Source organism: Pongo abelii, chromosome 6 (assembly GCF_028885655.2).
Source record: "Pongo abelii isolate AG06213 chromosome 6, NHGRI_mPonAbe1-v2.0_pri, whole genome shotgun sequence".
Taxonomy (NCBI): domain Eukaryota; kingdom Metazoa; phylum Chordata; class Mammalia; order Primates; family Hominidae; genus Pongo; species Pongo abelii.
This window is the reverse complement of record NC_071991.2, coordinates 48,511,231-48,527,102: the sequence shown is the minus strand read 5'-3', so window position 1 is coordinate 48,527,102 and position 15,872 is coordinate 48,511,231. Positions and strand designations below refer to the sequence as shown.

The 15,872-nt window shown below is 38.0% G+C and overlaps 1 protein-coding gene across 8 annotated transcripts in view; it reads left to right on the top strand.

Annotated features, from left to right (window-relative positions):
- Nucleotides 1–15,414, top strand: part of ANLN (anillin, actin binding protein) — a 63,607-nt gene extending 48,193 nt beyond the window's left edge. For all 8 annotated transcript variants that reach the window (XM_063726020.1, XM_024249498.3, XM_063726022.1 and 5 more), the window contains 4 exons: nucleotides 870–956; nucleotides 5,411–5,518; nucleotides 11,292–11,464; nucleotides 14,100–15,414. In XM_063726020.1, the coding sequence (XP_063582090.1) occupies nucleotides 870–956; nucleotides 5,411–5,518; nucleotides 11,292–11,464; nucleotides 14,100–14,223 (492 nt within the window). In that variant the 3' untranslated portion in view covers nucleotides 14,224–15,414. The remainder of the gene's footprint in view (nucleotides 1–869; nucleotides 957–5,410; nucleotides 5,519–11,291; nucleotides 11,465–14,099) is intronic.
- Nucleotides 15,415–15,872: the final 458 nt, after the last annotated feature.

Below are 15,872 nucleotides of genomic sequence, written 5' to 3'. Positions count from 1 at the left end.
CCATATGTCTGTTCTTATGCCAGCACCACACTGGTTTTTTTTATTTTGTTTCTTTGAGACAAGGTTTTGGTCTTTTGCCCAGGCCAGAGTGCAGTGGCATGATCATAGCTCACTGCAACCTTGAACTTTTGGACTCAAGTGATCCTCCTGCCTCAGCCTTCCAAGTAGCTGGGACTACAGACATGTGCTACCACACCTGGCTAATTTTTTCATGTTTAATAGAGACGAGGTCTCGCTATGTTACCCAGGGTGGTCTTGAGCTCCTGGGTTCGAGTGATCCCCACTCCTTGGCCTTCCAAAGTGCTGGGATTACAGGCGTGAACTACCATGTCCAGCCAGCCCACACTGCTTTGATTACCAAAGTTTTGCATTACGTTTTGAAATTGGGAAATATGATTCCTTCAACTTTGTTCTTAATTTTCAAGATTGATTTGGTTGTTTGGGGTCTCTTGCAATTCCATATGAATTCAAGGACTGGCTTTTCCATATCTGCAGTTTATTTTTCTTTATTGCTGGGTTGTATTGTATGGTGTGAATTTACTGGTTGGTTTATCAGTCTCTTATTGAGTATATTCTCCTGTTGATGGAGAATAGATAAACCCAAGTATTGTCTTCTGTTTTCTTTCTCACATTAACTTGAGACTTAGGGCTTTTGGTTTTGTCAAGCTTTACCTTAAATGAATTTATTCTTCAAAAGTATTTGTTGGTAAGGAACCAATGGCTTTTGGGCCATGCCTTTTATATTCCAACTTTAGAAAATGCTCTGTTTTCAAGTTGTAATAGTCTCTGTTCATGATTTATACATGATTTATCAAGAAAAATCACACTTTGAACCTGTTTTGCAAATAATTTACCTGTTTTCTTTGCAGGTCCCCTTTTTATCTTCTTTGGAAGGTCATATTTATTTAAAAATAAAATGTCAAGTGAATTCCAGTGTTGAAGAAAGAGGTTTTCTAGTAAGTAACATCACTTAGTCTTTAACTTCCTTTCTTCCATTTTGTGAAATACAGACTTGTTTCCCATAGTAATGAAATCCTTTGTGATTAAGTAATAAGTTGGTTCAGTAAAGATTTGTTTTATGTCCTTTATATGCCAATCACTGTGCTGCTGTTGGAATGTAAAAGACCATAAAAAATAATTCCTCTGCTCATGAGCTTTTAGTTTAGAAGAGAGAAATACAAATGAACAGACAAGCACAATATAATACTCTAATAGGAGAAAACAGGGTGCATCGGTGTCAATTGGTGGGACACCAGGTCTTGACTGTGTGTGGGGTGGGATAAAGGGAACTGCTGAGAGAAGTAATTTCTAAAACTGAATAAGTTAATCCAGGAGAAAGGTGAGAAGTACTCCAGATAGGGGGAGAATGTACAGTGGCTTGAAGGGCCCTTCTTTGTCACTCCTACCCAAAGAAAAGAAGGATGACACATGCAGACAGTGGAAGGTATTTCAGGATAGCTAGAGCTTAGAGTTTGAGTGCATGCATGTGATTGGTGGGTGGGGAATGAAGAGGAAAGTGTGGTTAGGGGAAATGGGGCAAGAGTTCAAGGGCCTTTTAAAGAATTTGGACTTTATCCTAGAGTCAGTGAGTTACTCTTATAGGATTTTAAGCAGAGGAAATTATCCAACTTGGGATTGAGAAAATCATTCTGACCAATGTGGAAAGCAGATTGGAGAATGACAACCCCGAAGAAGACTAGTCAGTTCCCACCAATGTGGGAAATTTTAATTAGTTAAGTTTTACATGATTTGAATTTTAGATGCCTGGAAACGTGTGAAAGTTCTGGGTTTGGAGCTCAAGACAGACATTTAGTAGAGGTAAAGATGTGGATATCTGCAGCATGGGGAAGCCCAGGGCAAGTGAGGGAAGCAGAGCCAACTCACTGGAGGAGTGCCAGCATTGAAAGGACGGATGGAAGGAGGGAAGCCTCAGAGGAGACTGCAGGGAGAGAAACAGAGAATCTAGCATCATGGTTATCAATAGAAGAGAACATTGAAAGGAGGGAGTGGTTAAGTTAGATCAGATTCTGTTAGGACTGTTGGACTTATTATTGGGTGATCATTCTGGCGCAGGTGAGGGCAGACGCTAGACTGCAAATGGGTCCAGAGTGAGTGGGAGATGAGGAATGAGCACAGGAGCTTGGAAACTCTTGGAAACACTTTGGCAGTGAAGGAGTAAGGAGAGAAGAGTGTTGTGCTTGCAGAGATATGTAGGGTGAAAGGAGGATTTTGTCAACATTTTGTTAAGATGGGAGAGACGTAAGCGGCTTTAAATGTAGATGGGTAGCTTCTAATAGGGCCAAAGAGATTGAAGATAGAGGCCATGGAGAACCTGAACTAGGGCTTATGGGGTAATTCATAGAGCAAGGTCATGAGAATGGGAAGAATTAAGCCCAAGCCACAGTTCACAGGATTTATTTGATAGAGAATTACAGTTTTCTCATTATCAGAGGAGGAAAGTATGTGTGTAGAATGCATAGAAGATTGTGAGTATGGTACAAGAAGTAGAGAAAATCCACTTGCTTTGGTGTTCTCTGTGAAGCAAGAACTTGAATGATGCAAGGGATGTTACAAGTCAGTTTGTAACTGCTGTCAAAGGTTCAGAAAGAAGAGCTAGTAAGGAAAGCCCGGTGGTCTAAGTAACTGTAGCCGACTTCCCAAGGATTGGGAATTGCTACTTATTAACAGTATTTTTTCCTTCCTTGTTAGGTTTTATCACATGTAAATCCAGCAGGTGGCACTAGATAGTCTTGGAAGAGTGTAAATTTCTGACTTGAAGGCAGTGTTTGCCTAATGACCTTTTCTTTTCATGTAAACATTTTTATATTTTATTGTCGATGCCTTTAGCAATGGATAGGCTCTGTTAAGGTAGCTGGTCCATTTGCATATAACGTCTCACCTAATTAGTTTTTTAGCTGGGCTCTTAATGAGCTTGTTAGATCTCTTCAAGTTCACTCTGTCTTGAATCCTATAGCCCATTCTTCTCACATCCACACTTACAGAAATGTAGTAAGAAAGAGCTCTGGATTCCCCTACATAACTTCTGTCCTCTGCCTAAACATTGCATTTTAATTGCCTCTACCCCCTATAAAAAAATTAGAGGTAGTAATAGAAATGAAAGCTCCTCAGCTCAGCTTCCTTTCCTGATGTGCCAGGGCTGCCCTGGAGGAGGGCGACTCCAACCAAAGAGACAGGTAAGTGGTTCTGACAGGGTGCCGGGCTAGCTCTGCCTCCACTGAGGAGCAGCAAGAGGCAGGCGCTCCAGATTGGCAGCCAGAAGTTTCCATTTTTGTGGTCTGTGTGATGTCACTTAATTTCCTTGGCCCTCTGTTTCCTCAGCTATAGAAATGAAAAGGCTGTCCTTTTCTTATTCCTCTCTGATTATAGTAGGATGTCATAATAGCTGGTGTTAATCTTGCTTATCAAAAGTTACCTTGTCTGTTTATTACCTTTATGATGTAAAAGGTGGACGTTAACACAGGAGGGAGCTGGTGAGTGATTTGTGTTAACTTTCGTGCTTGAGATTGCAATAACAATATTCCTTTCTTTCTTCCTTGGGGAGCTGTAAGCAGTGTTGCCTAGAAAATGCTGCTTTGGGAGGAAAATGGAAGGACTAGGGGAGGAGGAAAAAGGTGAGGCAGGAGAGCATATGATTAGAGCAAGCTAATTAATCTGAGGTGTCAATCTAGCTTGGTAACATTTGCTCCCACACATCATGGCCAGAAATTAGACTCTTGATTCAAGCCACCTTTTGGGAAATTTACATAAAACAGTGAATTGAGAAGAGTGTATATCCTACTGTCATAGGGTTGGAGTAAGGAGTAGTTGAGATAATTTTAAAATACTTAGAGGAGTAGTTGAGATAATTTAAAGACATGCTTAGAATGGTTCCTCACAGCAACAACCAAGTAATACTAGTTTATTCTTAGCTTCTCAACAATCAGAGAAGTAAAGTTGGAATATGAAGGTAATCTAAAATCAAACGCAAAGATGCCTTTGGATCATCTGTATCAGAGGGCAGCACAGCAGCCCTCACTGACTGTTTTTATAGTCTTTGATTGGAACATAGGCTGATCTGCTTACCTAGCATCTGTGGCTGCTTCTGTGCCACAGCAGCTGAGCTGAGTAGCTGTGGCAGGGACCGTATGGCCCAAAGTCTAAAATATTTACTCTCTGGCCCTTATAGAAAAGGTTTCCCTGATCTACAGCATTTTTATGTTTTTACCTTGCTTTGTTCTTTAACACAGAAGTTCCCAGATGAATGTTGTTTTTTAAATTTTTATTTATTTATATTTTTATATATTTTTTGAGACGGAGTCTCACTCTGTCACCCAGGCTGGAGTGCAGTGACGCAATCTCGGCTCATTGTAAGCTCCATCTCCTGGGTTCATGCCATTCTCCTGCCTCAGCCTCCTGAGTAGCTGAGACTACAGATGCTCACCGCCACACCTGGCTAATTTTTGTATTTTTAGTAGAGATGGGGTTTCACTGTGTTAGCCAGGATGGTCTCGATCTCCTGACCTCGTGATCCGCCCGCCTTGGCCTCCCAAAGTGCTGGGATTACAGGTGTGAGCCACTGCGCCTGGCGTTTTTGTTTTTAGTTTTTTTTAAATTAAAAGTGAGGGCTTCTATATAGATTAGGGCTCTGTTATGACTATAACTAAAAAATAGTGGGGGAAAAACTCTTAGCTTCTACTTACCCTGTTTAAGTGGAAGTGCTTCTGTGGAACAAAACCAGATGTTATTAGTTGCCTATTCTGGAGTCCTGTTTCTAGCCAACACTACTGCCTTGCCTACCTTTAGAATATAGCTAGCATTCCTAAGGACAAACGCCTGACTGCAGGGAGGCACCACTTCAAGTGTGTCTCAGGGCCCAGCAGCGGGCTTGGAGTTGTGATGTTTATCATGGTTATTGACCAAGGCCTGTGATCATAAGCTAACTCTTTTCTAATCCTGTTAGAAAACTTGATCTCCTGAATAAAGATTAAATGCCAGTCTTGCATATTAAGATAGGTTTAACTTAATATGTTATCATTAGTTTTTAAAAATATATAATGTATGGTAATTTTGTATTATTAATTCTCCAACACTTGAGGCATTTCTGTTGTTTAAGGAGCATTTGGTTAGGGACACTATACTTTTTAAAAGTCTAAAAGTAGGTAGAGGTATTTAATTTAGGGTTGATATCTGAATGTTTTTAAATGCTTGTAGATGATGTTGAAGTAAATTTCTGATATGAATAATCAGTGATTTTTATCACTAAGATAAAAGACATGATAAAAAATCATACAAATAGGTTTTGAGATATGAAATATGTCAACATACTACGGTTAGCGTACAGAATCAGCATTTCATTGTTAGGACATTTTCCTCAACTTTCTAAAGCCAGCATTTCAATTGACTTTTCCAGACCATATTTGAAGATGTTAGTGGTTTTGGTGCCTGGCATCGAAGATGGTGTGTTCTTTCTGGAAACTGTATATCTTATTGGACTTATCCAGATGATGAGAAACGAAAGGTAATTTAAATAGTACTGTTTAGTGGTGAAAGCCCTGATTGACTTTCATGTAGTGTTCATGCAAATGTTCCCTCTGGCCCCCATCACTCACCCAAATTAATAACCCTTTTTGTGTACTCACTAAGCCATTAAAAATGTTCTTGTTGGCCAGGCACAGTGGCTTACGCCTATAATCCCAGCACTTTGGGAGGCCAAGGCGGGCAGATCACCTGAGGTCAGGAGTTCGAGACCAGCCAGGCCAACATGGCGAAATCCTGTCTCTGCTAAAAATACAAAAATTAGCTGGGTGTGGTGGCAGGTGCCTGTAATCCCAGCTACTCAGGAGGCTGAGGCAGGAGAATTGCTTGGATCCAGGAGACCAAGGCTGCAGTGAGCCGAGATCATGCCACGACACTCCAGCCTGAGTGACAGTGCAAGACTCTGTCTCAAAAAAAAAAAAAAAAAAAAAAAAGTTTTTGTTGTAGGTGTGTGTGTGTGTGATAATCCTTTAAAATTTTTATATCCTATCCATTCCTTATGATTTGACCACTCTTAAAATACCTTAACATGCATATTTTTCCTTCTTTTCTACTGGATGTTTAATTATATTTTTCGTTGACATTTGAAGTTGGAAATGTTTTAAATTTAATTTTTTATCTTGTTAGTTAGGGTAAAACAGTAATGGAAACCCACCCACAGGAACAGTGGTTTGTATTTTGTTTCTAAAATTTAATAATAGGATTTTGTGTAATATATCCTGTTTTTAAAGAAGTTAATATCATTGCCCAAGTAAGATTATTTATTATCCCCAAACTGGAAAATAGAAATAAGCAGAATTAAAAAGGAAAATCATCCATAATAGACATAGCTATTGTTCATATTTTGGTTAGATATCTTTTCAAACTTTTAAAATGTATAATATATAATAATTATTCATTTATGAATCTTTTTAAAATGAAAAGCATACTTTTTATAATCTGATTTTTTACTTGATAAAATATTCTAACATCTTTCAGCATCAGTAAAAATAAGTCTAATGCGGTGTTGGATAGCTATGTGTGTTACACTGTAGTCATTACAATTATTAATATTTTAAAAATTTGTGAAATGTTTGAGACATCCAAAAGGGCGTAAAATAATTTCATCAACCTCTGTGTTATTATTCCAGTTGAAGCTCCCCATGTAATTCTCTCTCCCGCAGAGATAACTTCTACCCTAAAATTGTTTATTGTTCCCATGTACTTATTTAAATTTTTATTATACAGATTGAATATCCCTTATTCATAATCCTTGGGATTTAGAGGTGTTTCAGATTTGGGATTTTTTTTTTCAGATTTTGGAATATTTGCATTATACTTGCCAATTAATTATCTTCTAATCCAAAAATTCAAAATCTGAGATGCTCCAGTGAGCATTTCCTTTGAGCATCATGTTGACTCTCAAAAAGTTTTGGATTTTGGAGCATTTCAGATTTCAAGATTTTCAGATTTTGGATGTTTAACCTGTACATGTATATAGGCAATATATGTTGTTGCAATTGCATGTTTTTAAACATTTTACAGATAATAACATACTGTATGTATTCTGCAACTTGCCTTTTTTGGGTCAGTATGGTTTGTGAAATTTGTCTGGGGTGGTATGTGTAGCTTTAGATTGTCCCCTCTTCTCTGTATAGTATACTTTTGTAAGAACACATTACAATTTATCCATTCTCCTGTTTAGAGACCCTTAGATTATTTCTAAATTGTCGTATACAGACAGTGCTGCTGTGATTCACTTTGTTCTCATTTTGTTTTGGTTTGTACCTTTTACAGCCCACATGCAGGAAGATTTAGTTTCTTGTACACATGGATGAGAGTTCTTTTTTGAATGTTATCTAGTAGCAGAATTGCTGGGTTGTAGGGTTTGCACATCTACAACTTGATTTTGTCAAATGAGTCTCAAAAGTGGTTGTATGATTTTCCATTCCCACCAGGAGTATTTGAAAGGTCTCAGCTTTTCATATTCCCACCAACACATCATATGTCAGCCTTTTAAACTTCCATCAGTATGATAGATGTGAAATATACTCTCATTTAAAAAACTTTTGTATCTTCTTGATTACTAGACTAAGTATCTTTTCTAAGCATAAGAGTGTGTATGGCCATTTATATTTTCTCTCCTATGAACTGATTGTCTATATATTATTCATTTTAATATTTTTTGATGCATTGCAATTATATTTCCCTAGTCTTAGGCCTGGCATATCTTTTAATTTATCTTTATAGTGTCTTTTCATGCACAGACTTTCCTAATGTTAAGGTAATCAGACCTGCTAGTCTATTGCTTTGTGCTTTTTAGGGTCTAATTTAAGAAACTATCCTTATCCTGGGGTCAAAGATTTCTTTTATACCTCTTTCTAAAGTTATAGAGTTTTATACTTCACATTTAATTTCCCTAGAATTGATTTTGTTTTCATCTGAATAACCAATTGGGCCAGCATCATTGAATGGTTGGTTCTTTCCCCACTGTGTTAGGCCATTCTTGCATTGCTATGAAGAAATACCCAAGACTGGGTAATTTTTAAATTGGCTCCTGATTCTGCAGGCTGTACTGGAAGCATGATGCTGGCATCTGCTCAGCTTCTGGGGAGGCCTCAGGGCGCTTTTACTCACAGCAAAAGGTGAAGTGGGATCAGGTACATTACATGGTAAAAGCAGGAGCGAGCGAGCGAGCAAGTGAGCAAGGGGAGGTGCCAAACATTTTTAAACAATCAGTTCATGCGAGAACTCATTCACTATTGTGAGGACAGCACCAAGGGGATTTCTTGAGAAATCCGCCCGCATGATCCAGTCACCTCCCAGTAGGCCCCACCTCCAACACCGGGGATTACAATTCAACATGAGATCTTGGTAAAGACAAATATCCAAACTGTATCATTCACTGATCCACAATGCCATTTCTCATGTGTATCAAGATGTCATTATATGTGTAGGTTTATTTTTAGGCTCACGGTTCTGTTTCCTTTGGTCTGTTTCCCTATCCCAATCTCAATGACCATAGCTTTAAAATAAATCTTAATGTCTGCTAAGGCCGGTCTCCTAACTTATGCAGTAATGTATAGTAGTTCCCCCTTATCCTCAGCGGACGCATTCCAAGACTGCCAGTGAATACATGAAACCATGGATAAGTACCAGACCCAGTTGTCATCAGTCATAACATGTTTCTGTTGATGTCTTACACCCACAAATTTAATGCCTTTTGTATTTTAATTAAGCACTTACCATTTACTGTGGTGGTAACTTTTGCAGCTGGAGATGTGACAACGAAACTAGCATGAATTTCTTTTTCTTTCCTCACAATTTCATGGATAGAAGATTTATTCTTACTGTAGATCTTGACAACTTCAGCATATGATTTTTTGTCTTTCCTTATTAAGTTGAAGACTTTCACCTTTTCACTTAAAGGAAGCACTTTATGGTTTGTCTTTGCATATCTACTCTTGCACTTTGGGGACCTTATTAAGTCAGATAGGGGCTACTTGAACACAAGCACTGCATACTACAGCAGTTGATCTTTTTTTTTTTTTTTCTGAGACGGAGTCTCGCTCTGTCGCCCAGGTTGGAGTGCAGTCGCGAGATCTCGGCTCACTGCAAGCACCGCCTCCCGGGTTCACGCCATTCTCCTGCCTCAGCCTCCCGAGTAGCTGGGACTACAGGCGACTGCCACCATTCCCGGCTAATTTTTTGTATTTTTTTTAGTAGAGACGGGGTTTCACCGTGTTAGCCAGGATGGTCTCAATCTCAGTTGATCCTATAACTCAGAACGCTGCTAAATGACTACTGAGCAGGTAGCAGGTAAGGCGTGGATACGCTGGACAAAGGGAGGATCCACATGCCAGGTGCGATGGCAGGAGATTTCATCGTGCTGCTTAGCATGGCATGCAGTTTAAAACTTATGAATAGTTTGTTTCTAGAATTTTTCTTTTAATATTTTTCAACTATGGTTGACTGTGGGTAATTGAAGCTATGGAAAGTGAAACCATGGGTAAGCGGGGGGCTACTGTATGACTATTCTTGGTCCTTTTTCCATACACCCTTGCACACACACACACACCCTGCCATCACCTCATGGAAATATATATACATGTATGTTTCACTTTTTTCTTTTCTTTTTTTTTGAGACAGGGTCTTGCTCTGTCGCCTAGGCTGGAGAGCAGTGGCACGATCTCGGCTCACTGCAACCTTTGCCTCCTGGGCTCAAGCGATTCTCTGCCTCAGCCTCCCGAGTAGCTGGGACTACAGGCAAGCACCACCACGCACGGCTAATTTTTGTATTTTCGTTAGAAATGGGGTTTCACCATGTTGGCCAGGCTGGTCTCAAACTACTGAGCTCAAAGCTATCCGCCTGCCTCCACCTCCTGAAGTGTTGGGGTTACAGGCATGAGTCACTGCACCCAGCCCCGTTTTGCGTTTTGTAGTTGAAAATGTTCAAATGTACACAAAGCAAAAATAGTATAATGAACTTCCAGCTTAATTAATTATTCGTTTTCAGGTTTCATTTATCTCCCCACAACACACATGCATTTTTGTTTTGTTTTGTTGCTTTGCTAGGGTGTTTTAAAGCAAATACCAGAATTTATATTCTGTCATTTCTAGGTTGCAGGTCTTAAGTGTTGGCAAATGCCCCAAGGGAAGTCAGGGTTTCAGACTAGCTTACTATTCTTCATTCTCCCTTGCTCATTGATTTTGGCCTTTGAAGTATTTTTCTACTTTCTTGTCAATTTAATTATCTAGCATTTGGTGGCTTATATAATGGGAGGATTTTCGGACTATTTAATGTATCATATTTGCTGGAAACAATACCATGATTTATTTAAATAGTCCCCTATTACTGTCATTTAATTTGTTTGGAATTTTTTGCTATTATGAAAAAACAGTGACTACACATATTAGAGTCTGTGTGTGCATATTTATATATTTGCTTAGGATAAATTTAGGTGGCACTGTAGGATCAGAAAATGCTCATTGTTAATGGTTTTTGATTACTGTTATCAAGTTGCCTACGAGTAATAGATCATATTATACTTTCACCAGTGATGCATAAGAATCTGTATTACTCACTCCCTAACCAATCAACAGAGGTTGTTACTATTTTTTCCAGACTTAGCCAATCTAAGGTTTTAAATTGGTATGTTCTATTTTTATTTTTAAAAGTTCTAATAGAGTTGACACACTTACTGGCTCTTGGCTCATGTGTGCCTGTATGTATTTCTTTTCCCATTTTCAGGACCATTTGTTCTCATGAATGTTTTCCTCCACTTTGACTGGTATCATAGGAATTCATGGCTGCCAACATTCCAGGGCAGTTGTCTGCCCTTATCTTTTATAGATATATAAAGAAATATTTACACATGAAATCCAATGTCTAGGTTTCCTTTTATAGAAAGGGGAGAAGTGGGTAAGTTGTAGATAAAAGGCAGTTGAGTGTGTTTCTCATTGTTATAGCTGGTTTTGGTACCTGGGGCTCATTATACTGTTGTTTGTATTTTTTATTTGAAGTTCACCATAATAAAGAGCTTTATAGGATAGTTGGCAAGAGCTACCAGTTGATATTTTTGGGTTTTATTTTTATGTCTAGCTAGGAACAATAATAAATGTTAAATATGTTCTCTAAGCCCAGTGTAACTAAATTTTAACTTTTAAATAATAGCTTTTTAATATTAATTTAATTTGTACCAACTTAAATGCTGCTTAATGCTTACTGACTTAAATAGTCTTATTTTCTACTAATTTCTTTTAATTTGTTTTTAAAGAATCCCATAGGAAGGATAAATCTGGCTAATTGTACCAGTCGTCAGATAGAACCAGCCAACAGAGAATTTTGTGCAAGACGCAACACTTTTGAATTAATTACTGTCCGACCACAAAGAGAAGATGACCGAGAGACTCTTGTCAGCCAATGCAGGGACACACTCTGTGTCACCAAGTATGTATTGGCCTATAAATGTTTCCATCAACTAAGCAATTGATTGCCCACTATGTACTTAACACTATGAGAAATATCACAGATGGTCCTTGACATTGAAAAGGGCACAGCCTTAGTGAGAAAACAAAACACACACAAAGTAGTAAGTGAACTATCTGTAATAACTAAATTAACGTAGTTAAGGAAAGTATAATACTCAGATTGTATCTTAGCTAATGTTTTCCAGTATGCTCACAGTGGAGGCATTTTCATGGCAGTTAGATAATAATCTTTGGGTTAAGTTTAAAGATTTCATGCGTAGTTGAGGAGTCAAGCATTATTCAAAGAGACTTCACACATCCCTTCCTTCCATTCCCAGAATACCCTCATGTAATCAGATGACTCACAGAAACAATCTCATTCTATTCTGCAAATTTCTGGATGGAGATTAATAGAATAAAACTTTTGGGAGTGCCCCTTTTTTAATTAACCCTGAGCTCAAGTGTAAGATACGAAGGCTTATTGCTAAGATTCTAAGATAGGTTTCTTTGCTTGGATGCCTAAGAGAAGGTTGAAGACCAACTTCAGTGTACAGAGTTGTCATTAGGGACAAAAGTTAGAATTTGATAAGATATTTAGTAATTAGGCTGTTGCTGGATATTGCAGATGGGGGGAGATTGGTAGGACTGGCTTTATGAGTTTCTAATGTGAAAATATTAGAAAGCTACAGCCAGGAGACACAATACTAAAATAGAACAAAGTTGCCCAGAGACTGCCAATTTGTTTTAAAATAGCTAGAGGACTCATTTAATGGAAATTTTTGATGTCTAGATTACTTCCAGATTTATTCATTTTAACTCAATTATTTCAGGGATCTTCTATGCAGTGGTGGAATCAGACAGGGCAGGACAGGCAAAATGGATTTCTAACCATTTTGTTTGATAGCGACGTGTCCATGGCCACGGTCAGTGGAGGAACCAACCAAAGTGCAGTATTCAGATAGTTCCTGACCACAGCGGCCCACTTCAGCCATTTTGAATATCACTTACATTTTTTGTATAACCTTATTTTTTACTGGTTGCATAAACTCTCTTAGACTTCTCCGTAGACCTTCCCCTGTTATAAAAATAGCAGATTACATGTTGCTTTAATTACTCTGTACCTCATTTACTTGTAGTCTTTCTCACTATAAAATTATAACTTGGATGGGTACCCTTCGCCCAAGCATATGAGAGTAGTACATTCTCAATTCAGTCTTGGCTGAGTCTTCAGCTTTGCCTGGTGACCTAAAATTTATTTTACTTTTTTGATGGTGAGAATATAAACATTCTGCAGTTCTGCATTCTCCTTTGCCTCACTGATGTGTTTCCTTACGGGGCCTTGGGCCTTTTGGACTTAGGCCTTTTACTTGAATTTAATGTACCTCATTTTCATTTCTACTAACTAAGCTTGCTGTCAATGCTAAAGATTTCTCTTCTGATCTCTACTGCATACTTCAAAACAGAGACTACACATTGAAACCAGAATGTTTTATCACATGGGGAGGCAGTAGTTACAGTGGAGCTTTGAAGTCAACGGACTTAAGTTTAAATCCTGACTCATCAAATGTAACCATGGCAGGTCACTTAACTTTGCTGGCCCTCTGAAATCTTTTGTGTCAAAAAGGAAAAATAACCTCCACAGTGACTAGAGATTTTTTTTATTTTTATTAGCCTCTTGAATCAGCATAGGTTCACAGACACTTCAGACAATAGAGATGAATGAGTAAACACACTTAGCACAGTTTCCAGTACATGGAATGAGCTTAACAAGTGGTGGCTATTATAAGTGCAGTATTTTCTTCATTGACTACTAGAAGGTGATAAACTCCACTTATTCATGTTTACACCATTTCTAGTACCAATGGGGAGAACTTACAAAGTCGTAGAATGAGTGCAATATAAAAACCTAATGGCTGGCTGTTCTCTAGAAGCATGTTCTGGCTATGAGTTAGGGAATCCCCCTTCCTTATGCTGGCCTGCCCCATCAACTAGTTATTTAGTCAACTTGTAGCTAAATATGGATGAAAGGAAAATATTCCTAATATGGACAGAGAGGTTAGGATAGACAAAGTCTTAGGATCTTTCGATAGTTTATTATAAAACCATGTTCTACTAATATAGTAGGACAAATCTAATGGGACACAGTGCAAAATAATATTACCTGTAGAGCCAGGTGAACGTCCATGGGTCTGTGATTGCAGCTTTTGGAGAACCTGACTCTGAAGGTTACATTGAGAGTGCCCATATTCAGGGAGTGCCTATATTCAGGCCTTAGGTGCTCTTGCTGAGAAGTTGCCCACACTCAGTGGGTGTCCTATACCATCAGGTTACCCAGGCTGCACACTACCTGTATAAAACACCTGTTGGAAACACCATCCTTTACCAAGTGTAATTAGTGTAAGTTAGTATCAATTAACCAAACTGGGGATAATTTTCCTCTGTTTTATTTGGAGATGCACCTCACTAAGTGGCTCTAGATTAGCATCCATAAAAGGTGGTTAAAAGGTAATTCATTTACTGGTTTATTTGGTCATTTTTTTTCCCTAGCAAGAGTACATGGGGGTATGGAATGGAGGGAGAAGAATTCTGACTTCTTTGGTTGTTTGTTCCTGTAGGAACTGGCTGTCTGCAGATACTAAAGAAGAGCGGGATCTCTGGATGCAAAAACTCAATCAAGTTCTTGTTGATATTCGCCTCTGGCAACCTGATGCTTGCTACAAACCTATTGGAAAGCCTTAAACTGGGAAATTTCCATGTTATCTAGAGGTTTTTGATGTCATCTTAAGAAACACTTAAGAGCATCAGATTTACTGATTGCATTTTATGCTTTAACTATGAAAGGGTTTGTGCCAATATTCACTACGTATTATGCAGTATTTATATCTTTTGTATGTAGAACTTTAACTGATTTCTGTCATTCATCAATGAGTAGAAGTAAATACATTATAGTTGATTTTGCTAAATCTTAATTTAAAAGCCTCATTTTCCTAGAAATCTAATTATTCAGTTATTCATGACAATATTTTTTTAAAAGTAAGAAATTCTGAGTTGTCTTCTTGGAGCTGTAGGTCTTGAAGCAGCAACATCTTTCAGGGGTTGGAGACAGAAACCCATTCTCCAATCTCAGTAGTTTTTTCGAAAGGCTGTGATCATTTATTGATCGTGATATGACTTGTTACTAGGGTACTGAAAAAAATGTCTAAGGCCTTAACAGAAACATTTTTAGTAATGAGGATGAGAACTTTTTCAAATAGCAAATATATATTGGCTTAAAGCGTGAGGCTGCCTTCAGAAAAGAGATGTGGACATAGGAGGCAATGTGTGAGACTTGGGGGTTCAATATTTTATATAGAAGAGTTAATAAGCACACGGTTTACATTTACTCAGCTACTATACATGCAGTGTGGTGCACATTTTCACAGAATTCTGGCTTCATTAAGATCATTATTTTTGCTGCGTAGCTTACAGACTTAGCATATTTTTTCTACTCCTACAACAAGTGTAAATTGAAAAATCTTTATATTAAAAAAGTAAACTGTTATGAAGCTGCTATGTACTAATAATACTTTGCTTGCCAAAGTGTTTGGGTTTTGTTGTTGTTTGTTTGTTTTTTGTTTGTTTTTGGTTCATGAACAACAGTGTCTAGAAACCCATTTTGAAAGTGGAAAATTATTAAGTCACCTATCACCTTTAAACGCCTTTTTAAAAAATTATAAAATATTGTAAAGCAGGGTCTCAACTTTTAAATACACTTTGAACTTCTTCTCTGAATTATTAAAGTTCTTTATGACCTCATTTATAAACACTAAATTCTGTCATCTCCTGTCATTTTATTTTTTATTCATTCAAATGTATTTTTTCTTGTGCATATTATAAAAATATATTTTATGAGCTCTTACTCAAATAAATACCTGTAAATGTCTAAAGGAATCAGTTGTTTAGGAAGCACTGTTTCAATGTGTGGTGTGGTTGCTCTGCATCCCTGGGCTGGGAGCTTCTTGAGGGTATTGTGCTGACAATGTCTCATCCATCTTTTTCTCTCTACCCAGTTTGGCTTATTGTGTGTTCTTAGGGCTGCTGTTGAATGCATAAGTGAATGAAGGATCTGTTTCTGAGGCATTTCAACTGAATATGGTAATTGGATGTGCATTTGAGGATAGGGAGTATAATTCCCAAGTCTTTAGCAGATACTGAATGGATGAGTGATATCATCAGCCAAACAGGGAATAGGTTTGATGGGGCTGATAAGAAGGTCCCTTGTATTTATTTATAGACTTGCATTTATTTTTGAGTAGGCATTAAAGGGCACAAAAGCATGGTACAAAATTCAGAATGCATAAAGAAGGTAAAGTTAAAAAGCAAGTCTTTTCCTTACTGTCATAACTACT